Raw genomic sequence first — 21,272 nt, 5'->3', positions numbered from 1 at the left:
TTCATTGATGATAATAATAGTTTCAGTAATATTCAGTAACCATCGGATGACTCGAAATAAGCTTCTTCCATCGCGCTGTTTTTGGTTATCATTCTAGATACTATGTATAAATCCTAATCTTGCATTAAATTTGGGCATCATTCTTGAGACAGTACTTCGTGTGACAACTCTATTCGCATCGACTCTGGACAAAAGTGCGGATGCGTCCGCTTCCCTTTATAGTCATCTCACCACAAACCACCATCTTCATGGATCGTAAAAATCTAGCCTTGATTCATTGTATTAAGAAATTTTTTTATTTTAACAAAATATTCAACGATTTTCTCTCATTTCAGGTACACAGCAGAGAATACATACAGAACCCTCGTAATACATCATTTCTCTTTAACATATTCGTTTATTTCATTATGTTTCTGCTGTCGTTTTTCTCATTGGGAAGATACCTTGTTAAGAAGGTGAGATTTCAATATTTATTCTACATGTCAGTTAAGCCTACGTTCCCTTTCGTTAATTCTGTGGTTTATTTTTACAGTACCCTTCTCAGTTACTTTTTGGAATCTTCTCGAAAGAAGGACCCACAAGAAAACAGGTATGAAAATAATACATTTGATGACTCTACATTTTTAGTGGACATTTTATTACAGAAGTTGCGAGAGAGATAAAAGTTCTCGTAACAATCATATAAATGTCGGTGTTTTATTAAAAAATGAAATACAGAAGTTTAGACTAGAAAACCTTTAGTTTTCAGAGACGATAGCGAACTGGTAGGCACCCATGCCTCTTCTAGGATTCTAACCCAGATCTTGATATATCCAAATCTGAAGGTCGGTGACTGAATGAAGGCATTGCTTCTGCAGCTGGCAACCACTGCGTCAAAGACATTGTAGAGAGCTAAATAGAACCATTTATTTCAAATCAGTTTTGAAGCATGATTCCAATAGGACAGTGGTTCTCAACCTATGGTCCACGGACCAGAGGTTTTTCCGTGAAGATGGAATGGGTGGTCAGCAGGCAGACTTAAAAATTTAATTTAAACTAAATGAAAATTATTCGATTTTATATAACTAATATTACTGATATCCAGATAGGTTCGAATAAAAACTTGAGCTCATATACCATCAAATTATCTCTGAAATTTTTAGTGCTCAGAAAAGTTGAGAAACGTTGCAATAGGACAATGCCCGCTGACATATCAAAAATATGATCCATCCATCTTTCCATCACAACTGAAGGGATATTGCTTCTTCACAGGCCGTATTCCGCAGACATGCAAGTATCAATCATCGAACATGTTAGAAATGCGTTCTGTAGCTAACTAGTTTATCAATGTTTTGAGAAGCTGATAATAGTAAGCTGTGGGCTCAATATGAAAGTTTTCTAGCGAGTTTTATCCCACACACAAGAGGACAACCAAAATCTCTCTGATTAGTTTTCAATGATCTTGATTAACTTCATGATATACTGTATTAGTGGAAATATAAAGTTCTAAATTTCATAAAACCACAATTTTTTTTGCACAATTTTGACCTTAACCTTCTTCCAGGTTGAAATGGGATCAACAAAATTTACTCTTGTTGCTAAAGGTTGGAGAGATAAACTGCCTCTGCCATCAGATCAACACCCTGAAGCACCTGATCAAGAAATGAAACTTGTCATTCAGGGACCAGGTGATGGTGGCTTTTAACAGTATTGTTATATTTTCGGCAAGCCATTTTTATGCCATTGCCATTTTTCTTCAGCCGTCATAGAATTTTTTTTTCATAATTATTTCTTTGATTTTTTTTCAATTACGTTGTTTTTCAGAACCTGCTTATCTCTTGACCTCCATCTGCATGGTACATTGTGGTTTGACTATTCTCGATGAAACCGATAAATTTCCTCTCAAGTAAGCCTAGGATTATTCCTATCAGAGCAGTATTTATAGTGTATCTTAGAAATGGACTGAGAGAGATTGGTGTTAAACAACCACTAATTTTGGCAGCGGATTTGTAATTCAGGCCAAAAAAAAATAGTTAGGAAGCTGTCCGGGTGTTAGTATAAAATCCTACCTACAGATGGCGCACTTAAACCAGCAGCGTTTAAGTGGGTAGAGGAGGTATGGAAGTAGGAGCAACCATTCACGCCTTCTTCCGACTGGATATTCAGAGTGAGACACGTGACTTATAGTGGCAAAGCTGCCATGTTTGGCGGTTATCTTATGCGATTCATAATTTCGCGAGTTCATGTTTGGTACACCTTACTTCAGACATTAGGCCTATAGCGCTTAGAAATTCTGACAATCTTAACATTACCAGCCAATCAGAGTCTATAGTTTGTTTCAGGTTAACTTTGCAGTGAAGAGAAAGGTAGAGAGTGTATTCCTTCGCCACTAAATATAGTTCCCATACATCGGAGGTTTCTGATGATCATTTATATAGAATATTTAAATTTTTTTTATGATTTCGAAAAAGATACTGAAAAAATACCGTTTTGAACCAATGTATATTCGTTTAAAATTTTTAAATTAGAAAAAGTATGGGTTACCATTATCAAAAATCCATGGCGAGCTCAAGAACACTTTGGCGCGATTTCCAAGAAATTTTCCCCGCCAATATCACTGTCGTGCTTTTTTTTTTGGTTGCACAATTATATATATGTATATATATATATTATATCGTCATTTTGTTGAATTTTCCAATAGATACAATTTTTCATTCAGTTTTGCATGTAGTTATAGGCCTAGCGGCCGATAGCGGAGGGTGTTGACATAAGTAATGTCTCTTTTGCACCCACACCAACACGCCATCTTCTCCCCCACAGCAGAGGCTGTTCCTCCAGATGCCCCTTCGGTATCTCTCCAGATAAATATAAATAAGCAAGAGAGAGAGAGAGACCCACAATGGTTTAGGCTTGCAGTGTATTTTTTCCTTCTGTGACAGTTGTATCTTTCTTTTCACCAGAGATAGAAACACGCTAAAACGTTCTCCGTTCTTTTTGGCAATAATGCATAATGCACGTTATTGAAAAGGAAGGAAGTTTGGATTGCAGATGGCCTGATGGAACACATGTTGAAGCAAAAATTAATAAGTAATAGAGAATCCGATAGTTCTACAACTTCAAGTGAGGATTCCATAGAATGGGAATCCGTAAAAAATGACTAAAACTGTAGTGATAACAAGTGGCCTCGACATATATGCGTTCGGGTGGGTGAGCGACGGAAATTTCGGCAAGAAAAGTGAGTAAAAGAATTCCAAATTTTTCCTTATCATTTTTATTATTATTATTTGGGGCTATACCCAAATTCAAACGTGAAAACCGGGTTAATAGGAATTACTAAGATACTTTTCAATTAAAAAAAAAAGATTTCAAAAACCGCACTTTAATTTCTGAAAATAATCTACGATGGGTTTTTTTTTTCCATTAGCTAATTGTTACTAACTGACTGCAATTTTTTCTACAAGCATTACGTTATACGTAAAAAATATTTTTTTCTGTGAGATTGGCGAGAATCAGCCATACCTTACCGAGGCCGCGCATCGATACATAGGTTAAGAGGCTTTCGTTGTCATAGCAACGAGTGATGCGGTTCCCTCGCAGCTTCCTCTTCACTGCAAAGTTAACCTGAAACGAACTATAGTCAACTGTGACGTCATAGAAACGTCACGGTAGACCGCGAGGCTACCGCAACTTTTGATCCATTTGGCGCCAAAATCTTTCCTGGCGACATTTCATAATGGATATACTAAATTCAACTGCAGCTCGACAACCAGGATTGGTACCGTGGGAAGTTCACGAAACTCTTAAAACGAAGGTTATGAGTTCGAGTCCCTTCGAACCCATCAATTTTTTTTTCCTAACATCTTCGTTTGAAAAATTGAATTTCTTTTAACCGTTGAATATAAATATGATTTATTATATTATAACTCACCACAAATTGTCAGATGCACGGGAATGGGGGGGGGGCACCCTCGTCCAATAAGTTATCGTTTATTGAATCACTAAAAAATTTAGTCCAAGATTTAATCCAAATGTGGTTCACTTGCATCAAGTTGACAATAATAACGGCTCGCGAAGCGAGCGCCCAGCGAAGCTGGGCCCTGCTATCATTTATTGAATAATAATGATAATAGATTCATTAGAAAACCAAACATAGAGCCTGTGTTTTGGCAAGCCACTGTATTTATTGCATGTCAATATAATTATTATTATATAACATATATCATTATTATTATGATCGTAATATTATAGTATTGTTAAATTATATCATTGCAAATGAGACGTAATGACAAAATAATAGTGAAATCGTTAATACACGCTGGGTTTGGCGATAAGTTGCCAAACATAGCAGCAGGAGGTACACTTCACAACGTCACAGGTGCTTGACTCTGGCTGTAACGAAGATCATCAGAATTTCTAAGCGTTAGTCATTAGGCCCTCGGACAGGCCTGTAACTAGGCTGGGACAACCGAGAAACTGCCCCGATCCTAATGGGGGACACCACAAAATATGTATACTTATTTTGCATAATTATAACCCTTTCAAAACGCCTCCAAGAAAGTGTCTGCCCTTATGAACCGAGAAGGCAAGCTACGGTCCTGCTCTCAGAGCTTTATGTCAAGGCCCACCTATCATTTTCAGAACATAAATGTAAACAATGAAAGTCGATTAATTTTAGAATTAAGAAATAATTTCAGAATCAATGAAAGAAATAATTTCGGAACTAATGAAAAACGTTTCCAGAACAACCTGATGAAAATTCAGAATTTTCGAAAGAAATAACTTATAGATTTTTTAATTTACTTTTTTATAAGTTTTCATGAATATGCTTGCGAAAGACAAAGACAAATAGATTAAAATTTTACTAAATTTTTATTCAAAAGTGAAGAAATATTTGTAACCTCTTGGTTATTGAACTAAATTTCAATATTTATTAAAAAATTAGCAAGACTGTGCAGCTTATTTAGTGGGAAAACGCAAGTTTTAATGAACGTACCTTTGCATCGCAAACTGTAATAACTAATATCTACCAGAAAATATAAAAATAATGAGCAATTTTTTATTCTTGTAAAACTTTATTCGTCCCCTCTTTACATGCTTTCCATAACAAGCATAGGTACTGCATGAAAACACCATTATTACCAAAAATAATGCAACACTGAACAGACAGCACTTGCGAAAGGCTATGGTAAACACATAGAGAATGACCGTGGGGGGGAAAAAGAGCGTTTATAGGTCACGTGATCTTGACAGTCAGAACCAAAAAAATAGCATTTCCCTCTCTTCATTCCTACACATCCTCTAAAGTAAGTAAAACCAGACGTCCTTTTTGATGTCATTTCAAGAATCCTCCTACGTTTTAGTCAAATGTTTTGTACATTGCATCGGGTTGGCTGTCTTCATGGGGAGAACGACGCGAGTGATTCGAAACTTGTGAGCACGGGGCAAGGGGAACCACCGCTATAAATCTTTGCTCACTTTTCCGACACAACTCTGCCTCATTTAAGGTAACGGAAGTAAGGTGTTTTGCATCAGTCCGGCGTTGTAAGCAGGGCCGTTACTAGATGTTTGGTCACCCGGGGCAAGTGCACATTTTGGTGCCAACTAGTAATTTTGAAGGAGAGGTTTGAGAATAAAATTTGTGCCCCCTCTGGTCCAGCGTCCGGGCACGACGCCCGCCTGCTCCCACCTAGTTGCGGCCCTGGTTGTAAGTGGTTCTATCTATCATCTACGTTTTAGAAAATTTGCCCTTTCGTCTTTTATTTCAGGTTCCTGAAATTATTTTTCTTTTTTACTGGAGAAATTTTTCCAGAACCAGAATTAGAATTTTAAGGGGATGCCTGGCCCTTAAAGCGGGCCATTTATCACCATACAGGTTGGGAGCCCTTGCGTCCCCCCGATGAAGAGAAAGACAAGAAACTTTTTTTTTCACTCATAAAAAACATATCGTTTTTTGGTTTTTCTTTCACAAATTTTTTCACACGCTTCGACTAATAGCCGTTGGAATTCCCAGAGTACAAGAACCAATAAGCTGCCTCCAAGCAGGGCAAATGCTATTTTAACCGTGGTCCAGCTTGCTCCAGGATAATATGAAAAGATAGTCTGAAAAACAGCTCTGGAAGAACAAACCCACAATATCTATTTTGAGAACACCATTGTTTGCTCACCAACAGCTAATGCCGCGTAATAAAGTGGCATTAGCTTCCATAAAGAAATGAGGATGCAAACAACATTCAATGCTGATTACTATGGCAAAATCGCTTCTGGCAAAAAAGCAACGCTTCCGAAAGAAAAAAAACATTCTGAGGCTATTTCATTAATCTCTTATCTTGGTCCCTATCTGTGGTCCGGAGTAAGGTGTCCGCGAGGCCATTTTTATTTACTACCATTACATGAATGACACGTTTTGTGCATGAAATTCTAACTAAATTTTTTGTGGTGGTTATGCAAATTTAAAAAAAAAATGCATTTTTGATTTTATGGGAGAGTAGCGTCAAAATTGACAGGCTACAGTGGGTCCGCGGAGCATTGACCTTTACCCCGTAGGCGCACGCAAAATTTTCTCGAGGGAGGTTTTCAGATTTTTTTCCTTCTGAGGGGGGATTACTTTTTTTTCCTGCAAAATAACACCATAACCTTGGCTCAAGAGGGGGGTTAGAACCCCAAAACCCCCTCTTTTCGTACTTGAACTTGAAGAGAAAAATTTCTGGCGGGGCCTATCTGTTTGCAGACATCTGCCGCCCTCAAAACAGGTCCGCTTAGGACCAGTGTGAAGGAAAGGCAAGGGAGCATTGTGTGTGTAAGTGTAGAGTGCATGTATGTCAGTCAGAAATTGGGAGCACTGTCTAGTGGGGAACCCACAGTTAATTAAAGTGTTTCATTTAATTAACTAGGAATTTTTAAATTGAACATGTCTGGACGAGCATATTAGTCATATTACTTGTTAATATATTAGGCAGGAAAAGTAATCTGCTTCGTGACGTTGACATCTCGTCGTCATGGTCGCACCTGATTCGCACTTTTCGTACGCCAATGACGTTTACTATAAGATAAGGTTACAAAGTTCGCGGAAACTGAGAAAGGAGGACGGCTGAGCGCGCTCTTAATAACATCAACCCCGAAACGGAAAACTTGCACTCTTGTTTTTTTTTTTTTAAGGATTCTCGTCCGAGCTACGAGAGAGTAAGCACGCTCTGTTGAGCTCTTAATATTATCACCATGCTAGGATAAACCAAAAGATGCTAGAAAAAACGGCATTTCAACAGTCCGTACTCAGTCGGATAATGCAATAGAAAGGCAGCAATGCTCATTTAGTGTTAAAGTAAATAAAACTTTTATCGCAATCACAGTCCGTACTCAGTCGGACTTAGCGGAAAAACTAAACTTAACTAAAATATTGCAACATGGCCCACAGGAAAACTTATACACAACAGCCAGTATGCTTCCTGCACGAGGCGATCCTTGAAGATGACAATGAGAATGAAGCTTGGCATCAGCTGGCAACAAAGTTCAGCAGAAGGAAGGTGAGAAACGCCGACCTAAACAGAGCTGCCATAGCCTTTCTCGACTCAATCAAGGACCACTTCGACTGTTGGAACTTATCTCACCCAAGAGTCAGACGCCCGGAGACAGAGGTGTACTACTGCACGGGGGATGAGTTCCTACGGAAAGCAATGGAAAACTACCAAAAGATAACGGACAAACCAGATGACCCAGAGACACCACTCTTCAAGCAGCAGCTGAGATGGAACATCAGCCAAGCTTTCGTAATAGGGAAAGACTGCTTCTTTAACGAAGAGGAAAACGAGGGCATCTGGCTCGAATATTGCAAAGAAATCAACAACCACATATGGAAAAGAGCCAAGAAATGGGATGAAATCCCAATCTACATGAGAAAACGGACAGCAGCTGAACCTGAAGCCCAAAATAGCAACGAAGAAGCTGGCCAGGCGAAACAGCAAGAACCAAACGCTGAACCAGGTAAACCAACACAGGACGCTTTGAACCATGATACCACTGAGGAAATCTGGGAACAACCAGGAAATGATGCGGAAACGGCTCCCAAAATGGAAATCCAGGAAAAAACAGGAACGGATGAAGGTGAAAAGACCCAAGACCATCAAGCAGCCGAAGAAGCCATCCTCGAGGAATCTGACGTCGAAGATCTTTCGTCTCCGGACGACCAATCGTACGGGAGCTGCGATGAACAAGCCCCGCCCACACCGGATGAATCCGACGGTGAACTCAGCGCAAAGCAGCCGAATGCTACCCTGACTGAAGCCGGGGAAAATGGAAACATCGGAGGAAGCGCCGACGGAAACGTCAACCCGGAGGATGACCACGCCCGGCCGGCTGATCCAGCATCAGCGGACCAATCGCACGCATGCAGGGAAGAAATGGCCCCGCCTGCCCAGGACGATCTCGTTGGAGAGCCGAGCAACGAACAGCCGGCACCCACACGAACCCAGGGCCGCGTGCACTCGGTCACGGTGCGGGCTGACCGACTCTGGCGAAACGTGGCTGATCAAATTAAACGTACGTGCCATGGGAAAGTTAGAGTGAAACTTGTGCGCGGCGAATATCGAATTGACTTTTATGATGCAGAGGACCACGGAGTAATTCTTAAATTCTTGGAGCAAAGTGACGCCACGATCACTAAACAGTCCTCACCGGACTCACAAACCCTTTGCGTAATAATACGGGGGTTAGATTCAACACTCCCTGTTGAAGACCTGAGAGACGAACTCCAAGCAAAGGGATTCACTCCCGTGACTATCTCGCCACTGCGTTCTCAAAGAAAAAGAACAAGAGGTAGAATTCTGCCTCTATGGAGAATCGACCTACCGGGAGATGAAAATTCGAAGCGAATATTCGAAATAACCGAACTTCTACTAATCGATATATCGATCGAGAAATATCGAAAAAACCCCAACAGACTATCGATTAATTTATGCTATCGATGCCAAACATGGGGACACAGAGGTGATGGATGTGAGAACCCCCAACGATGTATGGTTTGCGCGGGTCCGCATGATGTGAAAATCTGCAGCAACATCAAAGGAATTGATACCCCAACCTGCAGTAATTGTGGGGAAAATCATACAAGTATTTTTCGCGGATGCGAAGTGTATAAACGCGAGCTCCAAAGATTACGGGACAACAAACCACCGACCCAAAAAAACTTGGAAAAAGTGCCAGAAATCAAGCCTGCAACATTTAAAAAATCCAAGAAAAAATATACAAATACGTCTTTTCTACCCAACAGCGTCTGGAAAAGGTATAATGACAGAAAAATCGCCATAACGTTGGGAACAGCTGAAAAAACCAGCACAAACGCGATTGGTCGGAATCTGACTACGGACTTTGCTACGGTTCCAGAGCAACTGAACGATACAGCGAAAAACTACAAGTCCAGCTCTACGGACTTCAGTGCCAAACACACCGAGCAGCGACCAAGCACGGGGAAAAAGCACGACGTAGCCAGGATGCAAACCGGGACGACAAACGGCACCCCAAGGCAAAGCCCGAGACCGGAACATCGCGACAGATCCAACGGCATGACTAGCGCCCCGGCCACGGAAGCGAAATTGGTCGCCAAGAAGTCCGAACAACAGCCGCGCGAACCAGCGGCACTTGAACAGGACTCAGGCGATTGTACTAGCGACGAGGCCGCTAAATTAATGTATGATATGGCGAAAACATACATGAAAAATATCATGCAGAAAAGCTCGAGGAAGGATAGAAGAGCTCTTCTCCAGGCTTTTCAAAAAGAAGCTGGAACTATTCTAGCGTGCTAGAAGCTGGAACCAAACTTGCTAGTAGAAGCGAGCTACGCTAACGGAGGATTAAAACTCCTTAACCGGAAACTTAAAATTCCGGATTTACTTATTTTTACTGTCTGTTTCTCCCCTTCCTTTACCCTCCTTTTCAAGAAAATCTTCTCCAAATCCAAAAAAAAAAAAATAAAAAACCGAGGCATTTCTGATTATTTAAAAATGGCTCCAAAAATCAAATAAAAATATTCTTTCTGTCATTTCTGAACTGCTAAAACTACTAACACTATTCTTCACCTTATAACTAATAAATTTAATTAATAAAATGCATTTCATGTTTTTCATTTTTTCAGCCAATAGAAATTGAGGCACTCAACCGACCAATGAGGTGAGACCATGGCGCGAGGTAGCTGACGTCACGAAGCAGATCACTTTTCCTGCCCAAACTAATAAGTAAAATTACTAACATGCTCGTCCAGACATGTTGAAACCAAATAATCGTACTAATTCTATCTCTGCTTTTCCCTGTCTTTGCTTATTTTTTACTGTATGAAATATGTATCTCTCCAGGTTCCAGCCAATAGGGAATCGAGTCAGCGTCTCAGCCAATGAGAGACGCCCTGGCCAACATCTAAGCGTTGCCCGACCGGGCTTCTTCACAGCGAAGCTAATATTACTAATAACGCAAGGCAGTGGCGGCATTTTTTCGGAAGCGTACATCTCGTGGAGTGCGGTCGCATATTCTTTTGCTCCGCATTTTCCTATTATTCTATTTTCAGGTACACGGACCCGTACGTGCCAAGCAGCCTGTCCTAACCGGGATAATGAAGAGCGGCGTTCTACAATGCTGCCTCTTACATGCTAGATTGGTCCCGGAGAAGGAGGCCCTCTGGAGACACCTTGGTGACATCTCCAGAAAATATGTCGAAGACAAAAAGCCAAACGAAAGAGTCACCGAACTAGTTGAGGCAATCGCTCAGCTCATGTTTGGGCTGAGTAAGGAACAGATAGAGGAAATTCTGGATACAACTACCACCAAACGCTCCTGCAAAACTTTCTCCCTTTTTAGGTCGACTTATGAACTCTTCAAGAAGTCCAAAAAGCTGACATCCGAGGCAGAGAAAATCAACGCAAGAACGGAGCTGATAGATAACTTTTATCTCATGACTGTGATCGCGGACGCGACCCATTGCGAAGTCGTCAGGAAGCGATCGAAACCAAATAAGAAAAAGGCTTCGGAAAGTCCTCCAGAGGATGCCGGTGCCCCGATCTTCTCTCCGGTCCCCTTCCCGCCATCGGGAAATACGACGCTGCTCGAGGAAAGCGCGGCATCATCAGATGAAACGCTGACTCCGCCCAATATTCCAGAACAGCCAATTGAGAAGCCTTCCCCTGAGGGAGACGCAGAAGCCCCGCCTCCTGATCTGAGCGGACCAACCACGACGAACCACACGCGTAAAAGACGCAAAATCCCTCCTATCTTCGTCTCGGCGAATGGAAAGTGGAGGATCCTAGCTGCAGAACTGGATCTTATCTGCAGTCATTCATTTGATGCCAAGATTCAGAACGGGAAGGTCCTGGTCTTCCCAACCACAGAAGATGACCATCGTACCGTCACTAGGTACCTCACGGAAAAGGGTGTCGAGTATCACTCGTTCACCCTAGAATCTGATACCCCTGACAGATATGTCATTAAGGGGCTAGACCCCTCGTCCTCGGACGAGGACATTATTCTCTCCCTGCAGGTTAGCGGACATATAGCAGTCAAGGTTCAACAGCTACGTAGAAGAAGGGACGGCGCAAAACTACCCATCTGGAGGGTAGACATGCCCCAGTCTCAGAACTCCGAGGCGATCCTGAACCTGACATCGCTTGACCATCTCCGAGTCAAGGTTGAGAAATTCCGGCCTCGCGGAGCAGCAAAACACATCATGTGTTTTAGATGTCAAAGATGGGGCCACCACTCTTCTGGATGCTCCGAGCCCGAGCGGTGCGTCAAATGCATCAAGCCTCATGCCACAAAGCAATGCACGAACGTACGCGGGGTCGATAAACCCCAGTGCGTAAACTGCAAAAAATTCCATACTGCAAATTACAAAAATTGCAGTTTCTCTCCCTACAGTAAGAACTTCAAGCAGGCAGAGAAGACACAACGCACAAAACCCACGAAGGGTATCCAGGAAGCAGCGATGTCAACTCCCAAGCCTAATCCTGAAGCCGAAATCCCGTCAACAGCAGAGGTGTCAACTTCATATTCGCCGGACACCAGTCTGGACGAATCAGACATAGACCCTATGGACAAACTTAAATTAGCCTACCAAGACGTCATGATCAAACTGATTGAGGTCGACGGCCACTCCAGAACTGATGCAATCAACGAGGTCCGAATGACGTTATTTACTACTCAGGAATACGTCGCGGCCATCCTAGCAACTCCCGGCACCAGAGAAAAGCTGGCTGAATCGCGCCGACGGGCCCAGGAAAGGCACCGTCAACAAAAAGCGTTGAAGGACTCCAACGCTTAATTCCTGGAAACTCGTCTCCGGCCGGACCCTCCTCTTTTCTTTTTTCTCTTCTCTTTTGTAGCGTCCCCCTTCTAAATGTTATTTTTACTATTTCTATTTATTTTATTTTTCTTCTAGGCAAAAAATTTCAAAAACCCAAAAAAAAAAATTCCAAAAATTTTGAAAAAAGAAAAAAAAAAATTCCCTATCTCTTCTCTTTTTCCTTTTCACCACTGGACTTTTTTTCTTCCACAGGTCAATAGCCAATCCTGCGCAGGCGAGCCCTTGGCCAATGGCACCCGCTGTTGGACGGGGCATTTTTTCTTTTTCTCTTCTAGATGCTGGTTGGACTCGGCGGCATTTTACCTGAGGGAAAATTCGAAATGGCTGGAACTTGAACTTTAAAATCCCGAATTTGACTCTACACTACATCTAACACACATTTACTCACACATTCACGCACACGAGCCAAATTAGGTCACGTACTTCGTGGCCCGCGGATAAGTCTGGTAGAACGGCCATAAAAAATTGTGCCGCGGGACCAGCAAACCAACTTTAATTCAGTTCAGTTCAGTTCAGGCATTTTTTCGACGTTAAAAGTTACATAATCGCCAGACCATTAATTGACCATTTTTCTTTAAAAAGAGGATTTTTTCCCAAACCTTCCCTCCTCATACATGCACTTTCACAACTACACATACATAACTCTCTTGTCTGTCCCTTCATCGGGGGTCCCCAAGGGGCCCCAGCCCTTATGTTGGCTAATGGCCCGTTTTAAGGGCCAGTCACCTTCGCAAAATTTTAAGTCTGGTCTGGTCTGGACATGTTGAAACCGTAGTTCCCGGAACAGGCTAAATTTACCGGCTCTGACCTAGTACATGCACTTCACAATTACACATACATTTGCTCCCTTGCCTTACTCTTCACATCGGCCCTCCGCGGGCTGGCATGAGGGCAGCTAGTGTCATCTATGACAGGTACTGCCAGAAATCCCCATTCGTTCGTTCGTTCGTACTTGCACTCTTCGCCGACGACGCTGTCGCCCTCTGTGGGGCAAGAAATCCAGCATATGCTCTGTGGAACTTGCAAGACGAAGCTGCGAACATCGAAGAATGGTGTCGTGAATCAGATATCATCATGAACTTCTCCAAGTGCAAATTTATGTGGTTCACGCACAGGAAAAAGCTTCCACAGCTCCCCCTTCGTTTTGGAAATCAGAATCTCCAACCGGCAGACACAGTCAAATACCTTGGGTGTACCCTTGACAAGAAATTGCTCTTCAGGGAACACATTGCACTCAGGGAACACAGACAGAGGTCCCAGCCATTGAACGGGACGGTCACGCAAAAAATCGCTCCGATGCCAAGCATATCGGACTTAAAAAATTTTCAATAACCATCCTTAAATTAAAATAATTTTCAGTCTAAGCTTGAAACACAATCCGTACTCAGTCGGATAACTTAATATAAGAAATGACTTGTAATAGAACCCACTTTAATTGTTACTTTCACGACATTTTTCTGGACCCCCAAAACTGGAGATGGATCGACTTGGAAAAGCTATGCTGGGACAAGGAAGCCAAAGCTGACGACATAGCCGCAGCAGCAGAACAGCTGACACATATAGCTGAACACGACTTCCAAGCCTTCTATAGATTGCTACAAACCAGCAAGAACAAGTTCAAGCCTTGCTCCAGTGACAACATCCTTGACAAGTTAATCTGGTTGACTAAAGAAATCCCCGTCATAGAAAAAAGGGATCAGCACAACCACAAGATATGGAAAACTGTCAAGGATCTTTCGGTCCACGATAAATGCAAACTCACTGAAACGACATCACTCTTCCACAGACTTGACATCCTGTTGTGCCAAAGATTTGTGAACTCTCTTGCGAAAAACCCGGACAAGACTCCCGGAAAAAAACGAAAAAAGGGACCCAAGCCAAGCCCAAGAGACAGCCAGGAAAAGTCTCCCAAAGGCTCCGCCCATGCTGAAGCCAAAGCTCCAACCGACCAATCACGCGTCGAGAGCACCAAAGAGGACCCACCTTCCTCGACGGAGAAAGTGGTACCCACGTCTGCCGCTCCTGAGCGATCAGGGGACGGGAAGGAGAATCCAGAAGAGCGGTGCCGAAACGGGACTGCCCGCGAAAGCCCCGCCCCGACGGAGACTGACGTCCTGATCACCCAATCGCAATGGATCTGCGAGGACGAGATACCCCCTTCACCCGATCCGGAGAGTAAACACGAAAAAGCATACGGGACATCACAAAAAGCATACGGGACATCTTTTCTTGAGATCCGATGCCATGGCCAGTGGTCAAAAATCGGGAAAAAAATCAGTGGCATTTGTGAAAGTGACTTCCGCGTCAAATTTAGTGGCGGTCAACACAAAATATGGTTTCAAAATGATGGTGACCGTCATCTTGCTCTAAAATTTTTCCGAGAAAACAACATTGAGGTGAGCAGACAATCTGCAATTGGTGCCGACTCCTTCTACATTCTGCTTCGAGGAATGGATCCGGAGACACCAGCAGAGGACTTACGCGACGACTTAGCGGAAGCGGGTTTCTACGCAAAATCCATCGAACAACTCCGTTCTAGAAGGAGACGTGCCCGGATGCGAAACCTCCCGCTTTGGAAAATTGAACTGCCAGATAACGAAGAGTCAAAGGCCATCTTCGATCTTAAACAGCTAGCCTTCGTAGCTGTCACCATCTCTAGGTTCAAAAGGAACCCCAATAGACTTACGCCGAGACAGTGCTATCGGTGCCAGTCATGGGAATGTGAGGGGAACCCATGTGACAGACCTCAGCGCTGCCTCAAATGTAAGGACTTTCATGCAGTTCGGACGTGTAAGAAGGTGCGAGGGATTGATCAACCAGAATGCTGTAATTGCGGGACGGTTGGTCACCCCAGTAACTACCGTGGATGTGCCGCCTACAAGAAAGCTCTTGGAAAAATACACGCGGAAATATACGGGAAACCTCTGGATGTCCACGACAGAAATATTGCTCAACCAAGACACAAGAAATCGAGCGTTGAAGTGCGGACTGCCACCTACGAAAAGTCTGGTAGAGTCTACACCAACACGACATTTCTTCCTCGTAGCGTGTGGGAAAATTTCCGAAGTCACAGGAAATTGCAAAATGATAAAGAAATCAGCGAGACGTCATCTAAGTCCGCGAAATCCGACGCAAATCCTACGCCAAAAAAGCAGGACAAACCCGGAAAAAAGGGCCGACAAAATTCGCCCAAAGAAAAAACAGAGTCCCGCTCTACGGACTTGGTGAAAAATCAATCTACGGACTCCAGGAAAAACTTAGAAAAAATTCCCTCCGATGCAGAACTGACCTCCGCCAAACCGGCAACCCAGATGCCGGCCAAGGAAGCTGACCAAGACGGCTCCACAATGATATCCTTCTCGGATGACTCGGCGGCCAGTTCAAATTCGACTTACGACATGTTTGAATTCGCTAAGTCTTGCATGGAGGACATTATGAAGTGCGCTTCAAAAAAGGATAAAAGATCAATCCTGGATAAGTTCCTGACTGAAGCAGGGAACATACTCATAAAATAAGCGACTTCATCTCAACTTAAAAATTATTTATCGGAAAATCTTCTAATTCTTCATTTCCTTTCACCATCTTTTTCTGTCAAAAAATCAAAAAACCCTTCTTCAAAAAAACTTAAAAATTGTGGAAAAAAAAAAAAAAATTGTGCTTTTTTATTTTATTTTGACTTCTACCATTTTCTGAACTTTGAAAAATAACATACTAATTCTATCTCTGAATTTTCTCTTCTTGTTACTAATCTATATCGATTTCAGGTCCAGCCAACCAGGGATCGAGATCGCACCAGCCAATCCCGTGCGAGCAGAGGCGAAGTTACCTTGTCGCTTCCGAACTTCTTCACAGCGAAGCATAATCGTAATAGTACTAACACAAGAAGGTTGCTGCCGGCATTTTACCTGCAAAATTCGTTTAAATTTAATATTAATTTAAACAGGACCATGACCTTATCATTTTTCCCAATTTTGACAACTTTCCATTACACATGCACTTTTAATTTACACATACTCCCTTGTCTTTCTCTTCATACGTAGTCCCCGTGGCTACAGTTTGTAAGCCCGCAGATGGTTCCCTTGAACCAGGCCCGGGAGGTAAAAGTTTAATTCTGGTCTGGTCTGGTAGGGAACACATTGCCATAGTCCGAAATAAAACAAACGGTATTCTCGGAATGCTCAATAAAATTACCTTCCCCAGTGCAAAACTCACGATTAACAATAAGACTATACTCTATAAATCGATCTTGAGACCCACGATGCTCTACGCATCCCCCGTCTGGACCCCCGCCCGTAAGGGCAACATCGCCACCCTTCAAAAACAACAAAATAAAATTCTCCGTAGGCTTCTCAGGGCACCTTGGTACATTCGTAATATTAATATTCGAGCTGACCTCGACATACCCCATCTTTTTTCATATATTAAAAAATTAAATAATTCCCAGTTTGAACGCATGGCTTCATCTGCACACCAGCATCTGCGGGACATAATAGATTACGATCCGGCAGAAAAATGGACGCATCGAAGAGCCCTCCAAATAAACGATCTTGACTGGGAAAGACTCTAAACACTGAACTGCCCGATAGATGGCAGCTCATCACGTCTCCTTCATGCTCATCTCTTCTGTGTCGTATCCTCAGACGAACCGACATCTCAACACCCATTTCTTACTGAGAGACGCCCAACTGGGCCACTTGTATTGTTGTCTTTTTGTACTCTTGCTCTCATGTGTACTCCAGTACTCCACTGTCTTTCCTCCTTTCCTTTGTCACCCTCCTTCCCCCCCCCCAACATACTAACACTTTTCTCCCGCTCTCTCTCCTTCTCTCCCTCACCCTTCACCATCGACCAATCATGGCCCTGCCATGAATAAACCAATCGCATTGCACCACCATCAGCAAGATGTCGCTTCTTCTTCACAGCTCTCTTCGCTATCTCACTTCGCTTTTAACTACTAACACGTGAGGTTGTGCCGCCATTTTACCTGTCGCATTGCAACGTATCTTTACGATCACAACGAATTTATGAAATTTTTAAAATCGCAGACCAACGACCACTCTTATATACATTACGTTATAAGAGGTTAACTAATTTAAAAAAAAAAAAAAAAGAGCCTTTTCGCCACCCCTTCCCTTCACATACATTCACTAGCACTTCACACATACAGATACTCACTTGTCTATCCCTTCATCGGGGGTCCCCAAGGGGCCCCAGTCCTTTTGTTGGCTAATGGCCCTCACCGCCAGGGCCAGACACCATCGTAAAATTCTAAGTCTGGTCTGGTCTGGTCTGGTAACATCACTTTTCCTAATTTTCACAACAGATGGCACCACTATTCTGACCAATAAAACCGGTCGAAACAACAGAACCACTAAAAAAACAGAAAAAATTCTGGGAATTCCGAAGGCTATTGGCCAATGGAAAAAAACCGAAAAAACACTCATGTTAATGGAGAGATACATGTTTCAAAGTGGGAAAAAACTTTTCCTGAGGAAATAAAAAAGAAAAATAATCCCGGAAACCCCTAAAGAGAGAGCGGAGAACGAAAGAACGAATTTTCCGAAACGTAGAAGGACGAGCTGGAAACATTGAGCTATAAGTAAACTATATATATGAGCTATAAGTAAGTTTACTTATAGCTCAGTGGCTGGAAATGATAAGGAGGACGTCTGGTAACCCTACTATAAGGGGTCCGTGACATCGAAAAGATTGGGAAAAATTGCTCTAGGCAAAGTAATAAAACTGACCAGACTGTGTGAACAATTCATTAAACCTCAAAGACGAAATTGGTATGTGTTTTTCCCCTTTTGTTTAATGGTTCTTGTTGGGAAAAATTATGGTATCGGCAGATTTTTTTGTTAGAATAGTGGCGCCATCTGTTGAGAAATTGGGAAGAGTGACTTTAGCGAGGGGCACGGGAAAACGTCCTCCCTTTTCAGTTTTCGAATCTGGTACTCTGAGATTAGTGGACAGTGTGAACGAAAATCATATAATATTCTCAAAATATCCACTGCGATTTTTTTTGACTGCCACCATTTTCCGTCTAGTAACTAGACGGAAAATGGTGACTAGTTAGTAGTTATTAGACTCTAGTAGTCAGTGCCGTCTTAACGCATAGACCCACCCGGGCACGGCCCGGGAGCCTCAAAAAGATAAGAAGTAGTTGAATTTTTCGGGAATTTGCCAGGTAGGGCCTCAGAAACCCTGACCCGGTGCCCATGATGCGCTTGAGACGGCCCTGACACTAATATATTTTGGACTACCTATGTCATTTTTTATGAAAAAGTCATATTTATGTCAAATTTTAAGCAAAATTCATGTGATATTTCAATTACGATTGGAAAAAATCCTATGAAGGGAATGTTTTGTTATTTTCACTGTTTATTCAACTGGTATGATGCAGGTTATGAACTAAAATGTAAAGGATCGTATGATATGCTCATAAGTTACACTCAAATCTGTTAATGCACGTGTGAATTTTTTTTCAAATTTCATTTTACATTTCGTCTATAAAACACTGTAATTAGACAAATATAATATGTGACAGACCTTAGGTTTTAGTTCACAACCTGAAGAACAAATATACAGCAGAATTTCATATTAAAATTTCATAATGATACAATGAATAGATTTTTAGAAATCCTGTTTCAAACTCAAGTAAAATGTCAAAGATAGCATTCTCCGTTAACCGCGTTTAAAGCTGTTATTCACGGATTACTTTTATATCAAAACGCAATACTGAAGTGGACGTAACTTCGATTCTGAGCGTCATATAAACAAAACACAAGGCCTGTTTTAGAATCTTTCTTTCTTTCAAACCGAGCACAACCCAGGTCTATCACCATCTATGGGCGATTTACTTCGTAGTGAGTTGTGCCGGAAGTGTAACTGTGTGTGTACCTAACAGTCTAAGTGCGTATGTAGTGTTGTGTTTGATTTTTCCGTGCTGCCATCTATATTTCAGAAGTGGAGTGATGCGTTATGATTTAATTACATTTGTACTGTTTGTAGGTCTGTTGCTCTCTTTGGCTGTTTTGGAATCATAAGAAATAGGGCTTTCATAAGAACTTAAAAAAAGGTCGATATTTTCTCCCAAAATTGCGTTTTTAACGTAGTTGGATACGTGGCCCCCCACATCCTTGAGCAGGGCCCCTAGGCTGAAATCTTTAGTGCCCCAAACCAAACTCTTCACGGACGTTTCTATAGTGAATTTATAGCATGAAGAACAAAAAATGATAGTAATTGTCCCAAACCTCAGGGGAGCCCTGTCATCCCCATCCTTATGGAGGCCATGCATGGTCTCGATGCCTTAACCTCACTTCCTCACCTCATGAGTCAGTTTGTTCACGGCAAGACAAAAACAAGCCATATCTGTACTTTGAATTTTCACCCGTGTACCAGATCAAAGTAGAAATTAAATTCGAGTGCTTCAAGTAGTATCTAGGATTTGTGTGAGGTGGGGTAGAACATGGTTTCGTCGCGTCCCCTATAAAATTCAATGATTTTATAATGGCGAATTTTTTTTGTTCTCTCCGTAAATTTGTCACTCTCTTCCGCCTGGGGCAGTTATCCCCTTTGCCCCCCTCTAGTTCTGGCCCTGGCTTAGGCCGATACGAACGCATAGTGAAGCGGCGGGATAAGAGGGCGGCTAGCCTCGAGAAAATGCATCGGGGTGTTTGTAGAGGTGCCCGCATATACTAGAGGAGGCGACGGACAGCGAAAATGAGCAGAGGGGTTCTGAAATGGAAGGGTTTGATGATGATGATGCCTCCGCAGAAGAGGGAGAGAAAAAAAAAAGGGAAAAAACGGACCAATCACCAATGAGCAAAATGCCTTACCTCGCGGTAAAAACCAGATTTTTTTGTTCCACTCCCTTAACTCGTTGAGTCACCTCTTTCTCTTCTTTGTCTCGCTGCTCGAGTATGTGAGGGGTAGAACAAAACAGTACAATTGTTTTCGCCGTTCGCCTCTCTCTACCTCTTATCTCACCGCTGCACTATGTGTGTTCGGCCTTAGAGTCTATTACATTATCGGTTTGGAATATTCTATTGTATTTTTATAGCTGTACATTCGCACAGATTTTGGTACGCACTCTTTGTGTTCACGGATACGAACTCTTTTGTTGTATTGAGTGGGGATTAAAGTGGATGAATTTTTGGATCGCTATTGTATGATTTGATCCCATATATTTTTCTCTATTGTTTTGAAATTTATTTTCAAAATTTTGCAAATCTCTTGCAGAAAAAAGTTATCTTTCGTGTAAAATTGTTTTCTGTAACTTTAAGCAGTAATATTCAATGTGATGAATTTTTATTTTTTTAGTGGTGGTGTTCTTACTCCAGGCGTCGCATTTGCTAAGACATCCCTTTGGAAGAGACTTCAAAGCCGAGGAATATCATTTGAATTTTCGGAAGATGCGGAATGATTACACGATTAAACGTTCGCAAATTATCCAGAATACATATCAAATTACTTGAATTTTGAAATTCGTTTCTATATAATGTGTCATAATCATTGAAAATGTATCTTTTCTCCGAATAAATCATGCCAAACAGTATCCACAATGAGGTCTTGATACAAAGTTATAGATTATATAGGGTGGGCAAAGAGTCCGTAAAAACTTTAAAAATGAATAAAAACCGAAAAAATAACCGAAATAAAAAACGGTTTGCAAGGTTAGCATCGCTAGGGCACGGGAACTTTTTTACGACAGGAAAAAAAACTCAAAAAGAGCTGATAGGTGGCGCTGATGTACACAAGTCAAAGAAAAGATACGTAAATAGCGAACAGAATGCCTCCAAATTGTTTATTACAGAAGTATGTGTTTCACATGACCACCACCACAGAAAATAACACATTGCAGGTCCACATACACGGTTTACAAACAACGGTGAGCTGGTTGTGGATTAAGTTCTTATAACCGTCTCATTTGCATATTTCCACCGAAGTCACTCGT

General features: G+C 42.1%; 1 protein-coding gene across 1 annotated transcript in view; it reads left to right on the top strand.

Moving 5' to 3' along the window:
* Positions 1-20,872, top strand: part of LOC149074176 (saccharopine dehydrogenase-like oxidoreductase) — a 53,016-nt gene extending 32,144 nt beyond the window's left edge. Inside the window, exons 8-12 of the mRNA XM_089246679.1 lie at positions 336-455; positions 533-589; positions 1,544-1,667; positions 1,804-1,885; positions 20,639-20,872. Of these exons, the coding sequence (XP_089102805.1) occupies positions 336-455; positions 533-589; positions 1,544-1,667; positions 1,804-1,885; positions 20,639-20,741 (486 nt within the window). The 3' untranslated portion in view covers positions 20,742-20,872. The remainder of the gene's footprint in view (positions 1-335; positions 456-532; positions 590-1,543; positions 1,668-1,803; positions 1,886-20,638) is intronic.
* The last annotated feature ends 400 nt before the right edge of the window (positions 20,873-21,272 follow it).

The sequence above is a fragment of the Pholcus phalangioides genome, unplaced genomic scaffold (genome assembly GCF_987345545.1).
Source record: "Pholcus phalangioides strain wild (caught in Gottingen) unplaced genomic scaffold, Ppha-v1.0 ptg000017l_1, whole genome shotgun sequence".
Taxonomy (NCBI): Eukaryota; Metazoa; Arthropoda; class Arachnida; order Araneae; family Pholcidae; genus Pholcus; species Pholcus phalangioides.
The sequence above is the reverse complement of the archived record's forward strand: the minus strand, read 5'-3'. Positions and strand labels throughout refer to the sequence as shown.